The sequence below is a fragment of the Hoplias malabaricus genome, chromosome 2, assembly GCF_029633855.1.
Source record: "Hoplias malabaricus isolate fHopMal1 chromosome 2, fHopMal1.hap1, whole genome shotgun sequence".
Classification (NCBI taxonomy): Eukaryota; Metazoa; Chordata; class Actinopteri; order Characiformes; family Erythrinidae; genus Hoplias; species Hoplias malabaricus.
In genome coordinates, this window is record NC_089801.1 from 81,583,546 (window position 1) to 81,591,412 (window position 7,867).

The 7,867-nt window shown below is 42.2% G+C and overlaps 1 protein-coding gene across 2 annotated transcripts in view; it reads right to left on the reverse strand.

Moving 5' to 3' along the window:
• Window positions 1-6,754, reverse strand: part of radil (Ras association and DIL domains) — a 29,585-nt gene extending 22,831 nt beyond the window's left edge. For both annotated transcript variants that reach the window (XM_066661724.1, XM_066661723.1), the window contains exon 1: window positions 6,187-6,754. In XM_066661724.1, the coding sequence (XP_066517821.1) occupies window positions 6,187-6,721 (535 nt within the window). In that variant the 5' untranslated portion in view covers window positions 6,722-6,754. The remainder of the gene's footprint in view (window positions 1-6,186) is intronic.
• Window positions 6,755-7,867: the final 1,113 nt, after the last annotated feature.

The window sequence follows — 7,867 nt, forward strand, 5'->3', positions numbered from 1 at the left end:
GTGCCCCTTCAATGCAGCGTATGTGAGTGTGTGCACGAGTAAATGAGGGAGTTAGTGAGCGTATGTATGTGTTTGTATGTGACTAAGTATGTGAGTGAATCAGTATGGGAGTATGTAAACAAGTGATTGAGTGAGTGTGTATATAATGATGTGCTTAACAATATTTTTATATATAAACAAATGTGTGTGGATTTAAGAATCACTGCTTTCGGATTTATTTGCATTTTACCCACTATCTTACATCATTTAAAAATGGGTTTGTATTCATCAACACAATAATACCCAACACAGCATGCATTCATTTTTGTCCACAATTACACTCTTGGGAGTCAGAGTTGTACACAGTGGTGGTGATGGTAAGCAGACGTCCAAAATGTAGTTAAAGCTCCCAGACAAAAGGATACTATAACAAAATAAATATGCTCCAAATATTTCATTCATTCATTCATTATCTGTAAGCGCTTATCCAATTCAGGGTCGCGGTGGGTCCAGAGCCTACATGGAATCATTGGGCGCAAGGCGGGAATACACCCTGGAGGGGGCGCCAGTCCTTCACAGGGCAACACAGACACACACATTCACACCTATGGACACTTTGGAGTCGCCAATCCACCTACCAACGTGTGTTTTTGGACTGTGGGAGGAAACCGGAGCACCCGGAGGAAACCCACGCGGACACAGGGAGAACACACCAACTCCTCACAGACAGTCACCCGGAGCGGGAATTGAACCCACAACCTCCAGGTCCCTGGAGCTGTGTGACTGCGACACCTACCTGCTGCGCCACCGTGCCGCCCTGCTCCAAATTTTCAGTTGAAAAATATTTTCAATAAGCTAATCATGGTGGAGGGATACATTCAGGATTGTGGTGAGGCATAGTAGTCCCCAACTCAACCTATGATTTTCAGATTTAGGACTTCTATACAAATATGACTATTACATATAACCATTCGGAATAATTGAGTGTGTTCATTGAGAGTTCTGAGCAGTATTGAAACGTCTGGTTACTATCAGCGTCACTGTAAAGAAGTTGGTACTCTACTGTATGCTGAAGCGTTTCATATTGTACCAAGAACTTCTGCAGTAATGTTGAAACCCTGATGCAGTGAATCACTTCCTAAAGTAATGAGACATTGAGATTTACAGCCCCATCCGCAACACAGCTCCACCGGCTGCTTGACAGCTCAATTATCTTCCATGACTCTTGCTCTCTCTCTCTCCGCAACCTTCGGACAAGTGTAGCAGATCCCGGATTACATCACTTTCATTAACCGGAGAGGTGACCCCTGTCACTCTTCCTGCCCAACGAGAGTCCCGTCTACTGCGCCGTTTCACACTGGACCCTTGTTTGGACTGTGCTGAAAGAAAAAAGGGACTGAGTACTTGGTTCTGCGGAGACCCTAAGGTGACCTGGTGGCTCATTTTACTAAAGCATGGCCACAAAAGTAATATATTGAGGTCACAATTTAATAAATTGAGGCCACATTATAGTATTTTGTGGATTCAGTATATAGCCTCAAAATGTTATTTCATGGCCACAATATTATTTTTGGCTGGAAAAAAAATTATTTTATGATAAATATGATATGATGCTATCAAAATATTATATTTTGGTATCATATTATTCATGGCAACACTAAATTACATTTTGGCCACTATATTTTATTTAATGGCCACAGTACATTACATTTTGGCCAAAATATATTATTTCATGGCATCAACATAATATCTTGTGCCCTCAAAATATTATATTGCAGTCTCAAACCATGATTTCATGGTGACATATCATTATTTTGTGACCATGCCTTGTTAAAAACAACCACCATGTCACCTTATGTCTTCCTTGACTTTCAGATTGTCCACTTTTGACAAATTAAATAGGTTAATGTAAAATCCGCCTTGAATGGACCAATAAGAATTGACCACAATGACTTGGAAAAAGACCCTGCTACATGAACTTTCTTTACAGTAGAAATAAAGCGTACACATTTGATTTACAAAGACTCTCTCTGATGAATCCACGGAGAATTCAGAGGGAAGCTTACTTTGTACCTTAAAGTAATCCATCAGTGAATTATTGATTTCTGTGTGGAGGGCCACCTGGCATATGTCACCCATTTAGAGAGAGTGTTTGTGTGTGTGTGTGTGTGTGTGTGTGTGTGTATGCGGATTAACAGCGATGAGCAAGAGTAATCTCCCCATCCATCCACCTTTGTTTATCTTCCTAAATCCCATGTCTAGGCACATTCGTTTTCCCCTGTAAGTCCTTCAGGTGAAGGAGAACACACAGGAATCTCTCTGACATGAGAAGCTATTCAGTGAACATGAAAATAACAATAAGCACAATGCTAAAAGACCTTAGTTGAAAAATATAACGAGCTGTAAAGTCTATGAAATGGAAAAAGACCAGGCAAGCTGGACATGTCACTCGATTTCAGAAATCGAGAGGCAGTCATTCATTTGTGTCCAGAATATACCTTCTACTCAGTATAAGTCTTTGAGTACTTTAGACTCATGGGTCATGTACTCTGTTTTGAAACAAAGCCATAATAATGTTACATCTGTTATGTTTCGGGCAACATTTCATGTGCCCTTCCTCATAAAGGACACAAGGCTTTTCCTTGTAGCCCAAAAAATGTAAACTGTACATACAGATTCACCAGTGTTAAATTATATAGCGTACTCTATACTCTATACTTGAATACTCACTACCTTCATTTTAATAACACACACACACACACACACACACACACACACAATAATTTGTAATTGGAGCTCAACACGCTCGGAAGAAACCAACAGCCCAGTTGTGTTGTGCATGAGTCACATTTAAAATATATGCCAAACCCTCAATATTTTTATGAAACATGGTTCAGCAAACACAGAAAATACACATTAGGCTCAGGCATTAGGCTCTGGTGAGTTCTGCAATAAATAGAAAAGTCTGTGGTTGCTTATGGATGGGGACTAAGGGCATCAGTGAAGTCAGGGAATGCAAATAAGACTACATTTGGCATTGGGCAAGGTGATCTTAGCCTCCTGTGGGACCGCTCTACAACATCTCATTTTATGTCACACTCTTCTTTGTGATGTTTGCACACTGTGACACAACTGAGGGAAGGTCAGTGAAAGTTAACAGTTTCACTAATTTAAAGAGGTGTCTAAAAACCTTTAGACATTCAGACGACTGACGGAATTCTTTCCAATGGCTTGGTTCAGCAGGGTCTTGTTACACAAAGACAGTTTAGCTTTCCCACCTGTGAATGTCTAGAGTGTCACACACACACACACACACACACACACGCAAACACACACACACACACAGCTGAGAAGAATAGCAGACCGGGCAGAGGATAAATTATCCAGAGTAACGGTGCTGCTGATATTGATTTAACTTCTACTCTGTGTTTTGGCTGAATAGACTCCTTGTTAAATTTGTAATTTAGCACTACAGCTAACAAAGAGAGAGAGAGAGAGAGAGAGAGAGAGAGAGAGAGAGAGAGAGAGAGAGAGAGAGAGTGAGTGAGGGAGAAGAGAGGGAGAGACTGGAAAAGAGAGAAAAGAAGAGGAAAGACAGAGAGGGATAAAAAGAGATAGAAATCTGTGTAGTTTATAACTGTGGGTGTTATATCACATCTACAATGGGGGCACCATAAACAGTGCCTATGACATGGCTCAGCCAATCACATTCGTAGAATTAAAGCTAGATTCATTTTACAACAATCTATTAGGGCTGGAGAGGTTTGCCACTGATCTTGATTGCATGTTTTGTTCATCAGAAGAGAGGTCTAACTGTTGTCCCTTACCACCGGGAGGTCACTGCTTTGACCCCCAGCTATACCTCAAGCATCTGAGGCTGGGAGTCCAAGACAGCATAACAGGTATCGCTCTCTTTTGGTGTGCTGGATGGCCCTAATTTTCCCTTCATGACAATCACAGTGCTAGCCAGTTTGGATGTCTGTTTTAGCTGACATAACAGATCTGGGTAGTTAGTGTTCTCCTCCAAGCATGGTGAGCAACACCAGGGCACTGCACTAGCTGCAGTTTGAAAAGATGTGTTGTTTGGCTTCACACTATGTTTGACCGGTAAGTTTGAACTAACATTTGGACATGGGTACAACTGAAGTTGTAGACATAACTGGGTAAAATAAATTAAAATAAATAATTTAAATAAATGTTAGAGGTGCAAGAGCTGTATTAGGATATCAGACCAAAGTACAACCAAGAAGTCTTTAAGTAGTTAAAGCTAATGCAGGGCATTATGGAAATATTTATTAATAACTGGCAGTCTGGTAGCTGCAGTAAGTGTCAGGGCACTAGAGGAATTGCGAGTGTGCTGTTATCCTGCCTCCTTCCTGCTTGTCTGTGAACTGGACTCATGGGATTCACAGTGTCTTTAGCGAATGCTGAGGCAGACAGTACAGCAGAGGAGAGAGAACAGTGGGAAGAGAGAGGAGGGAGCAACAATGGTGCTAGGTAGCTCTTTTAGCTTCAGATCATTATGTGTGAAAAACTGCTACGTAATTGGTATAAACCAGAGTCACCGCACAAATCCCTGAGTAGCTCAAAAATGGTTACTTTACAACAGAGGACAAAAAACTTCTCTACGTGTGAGGTAAGGTAATACAAAAAGGTTTCTTTTGAAGTACCAATGGAGCATTACTTATGGTCCGTTCATCATGAAATGATCAAAAATATAAAGGGCATTTGCTGGGATCAAATGCTAACAAAAGGCAAAATAAGAGATGTGTAAAGAGACCTTCATCAAATGTGACTTACTCTGAAATTGTAATGGAAACCTCAGTGAAAACCTCATTAATCTGTTGATGAGGCAGGGTATTGGGAAACTACTGTTTGTCCTGGAGAGTGGGTAACAATGTGCAGCACTTTACATCCACCCCCTTTCTGACCTTGTCTGCACATGTTAAGGTCACAGCCCCAGCGGGTAGGATCCGACCTGATGTACCCTTGGAATATCCCATGGAAAAGGCAAATGCTCTGCTCAAACGCTCTACCATAAGACAAATTCAGGTTTGGTCAGTTTGTAGTAGCTTAGTATCCTAGCATTCGGGTATAGCAAATGAATCTGTTCAACATAGCTAAGAAGTCTCAATCTCTGAAAGGGAAGGGATAATAAGATAATCTCTTTTATATATCTGTAGTTTTTCCTAGACAACAACAACATCTGATGGAAAGATGCAAGAAACTTTTGCCCAAGTCTCTGACTGTATATCCTGAAAAAAAAACTGATTTCAGTAAAGTCCCAAGTCTCTTCTGGATTCCTGATCAAGGTCTTAGCAACAGAAATAAAGACAGCAACTCAATCTTTTCTCAAGCTAAGCATAGCCACATTTGTAATTGGTGCGGGTTTCCTTCTAGCTCCCGAACCCAAGGTAGACAAATATGCATTGTAATTGGATCTGCACAAGTAAATATGCAAAAAACTGTGGCTTGACAACTTTCCTGACCTAAAGTTACGCAGATCCATCCCCAAAGTTGTCCCTACTACTTCTGCCCCTCTCACTGTTGCTCAGTAGACAAATGACAAAAGGTCATGGACCACAAAATTTACTTGGTACTTTTTGCAAGAAAACTCAAATCTGGATGCAGTACCTACATTTGGAAAAGACAGATGTGAGGATTATGGCCAAGTGAAAACACAGTTTTTGACCTACATGCAAAACAGCTCTGGACAGTTTGTGAAAAAGATTCTACAATCTATACCTTCACTCTCATAAATCATTTGTGTTGACAACACCATCACAGGATGTAGAGAACGTCAATTTTAATTATTTTCCTCTCAAGCAATTCATTCCACAAGGTTCAATGTTGTCATAGTGTGGTAAATAAGCACCTGCTTGCTCCTGGTGACTAGCAAGCCATTAGCTTCATGAACTAGAGTTGGTCTTCCACTCCTGGAAGAAAGTAACTTTCAAGATTCGGATCATTGTTCTGTATGCCTGTGTCTTGAGGAAAGAGCTATGCCTATATAGTGCAATGCTTCTCAGCCAAGCACTTGATATCCACCGGGCAATGATCCCAGCTTCCAACAGGACTGAACCAAGGAATCACCAACTGAATGTAGAAAAAATGTGGACAATCATTGGGTTCTAAGGACTGGACAGTGACATTGCTTTTAATGCAGTATCTTTGCAATTTTGTTGCCTTAACGTGTGTATGCATTACCTGCGGTCACCGTGTCCTTCTCCTTGGCAGCCAGCTCCTCCACCTCTGCTCTTCGCCTCAGCTCAAAGCGGCGGGCAAATCCCTCTTTGGGCTTCCACAAATCCTGCAAGAGGAGGGGTTTTTCATTGTTGCCTAGCGCCCGCAAACATTCAGTCCGCCATCGACGCTCTGGTCCTTCAAACCGCCCAATGACATCACATAGCACATAGTTGGTGGCCGAAGCCTTGTTCAGTGAATAGCGTTCCAGCGCCTCCTTAATAAGCTCTTGAGCACTGGATCGGGGTGTGGCCAGAACACTCTTATAATTAGCACCAGCGCTAATTTCATCTCCAAAGATCTTAAGTACTCCAGGGGCAGAGGTTTGGGTGGAAAGCTCTGCGGGGTCATCACGGACCTGCTCAGGGAGGTCAGTGACAGAGCGGCGATCCCGATAACTTAGCGTCCGATATAAAACCTGCGTGAATGTACGACTCTGGCGCTTCAGACGGTTCTTAGAAGGCAGTGACATGCTGGCAGATGTGGAGCCGTAGAACATGGTGCCAGGACACTCTGGTTGTAGGAACTAGAACTGAGAAAAAATGTTTAAGATAGATCACACAAAAATTAAAGTATCTAGGACAGTTTTTTTTATTAGTCATCTGGGAACATTGGGCAGTCGTCATTGTTCTCAAGCTCTGGTAATACCTGTTTGGACCTTGGTCTGGGAAAAAATCAGTGGACCATTGTGCAGACAGGCCATCTGTTGCCCTGCATACTTTGTTACTCCCTTTCACCCTGCTCTGTAATGGTCAGGACCCTCAGAGAGCCACCACTGAACAGACTATTATCTGGATAGTGGATCATTTTCAGCACTGGCGGTGGTGTGTTAGTGTGTGTTGTGCTGGTGTAGAGTGGATCAGACACAGCAGTGCTGCTGGAGTTTTTAAACCCTGTGTCCACTCTCTGTCCACTCTGTGAGACACTCCTCCCTCGTTGGTCCACCTTGTAGATGTAAAGTCAGAGACAGTAGCTCATCTATGACTGCACAGTTTGTGTTGGTCATCCTCTAGTCCATCATCAGGATGCTGTCAGCTGTATATTTTTGGTTGGTGGATTAGTGGGGTTTATAAACTCTAGCAGCACTGCTGTGTCTGATCCACTCATACCAATGCAACACTCTGGTGGTCCTGACCATTGAAGAACAGGGTGAAAGAGGGCTACCAATGTATGACAAGTGGCATATGGACCACATTCAGTAACTGTAGAACCACGAATTGCTTCTATATGGCCAGAGCCAAACAAGGGGACAATGCATGTAGAAAGAAGGAGGCCATATATTATTACAGCTAGCTGGTGAACCACATGAGTAAGATTAAATACTACTCTAAAACTCCACATATGAGTCTAGAGGAAAGTTGGAAGGCCTTCCAGAGTCATTTTTCCCACAGTGGTTTATTTTAAATCAAGAGTATGCACTGGGAGATTGCCCTGTATTTGCTACAAAGCAGGTTCTACTCTTCTAGGATGAGTTTACACCAGATATTGGAATTTTTCAATGAGCTTTTAATGAGACTGGTTCAGAAGAACATTAGTGAGGTCAGATACTGATGTTGAATGGCTACTTTTGGATCACAAATCTGCTCTCCAAGCCTGAATATGTAGCAGTTGCACTGCTCCACGGATGACCTCACTCATGCTCTGA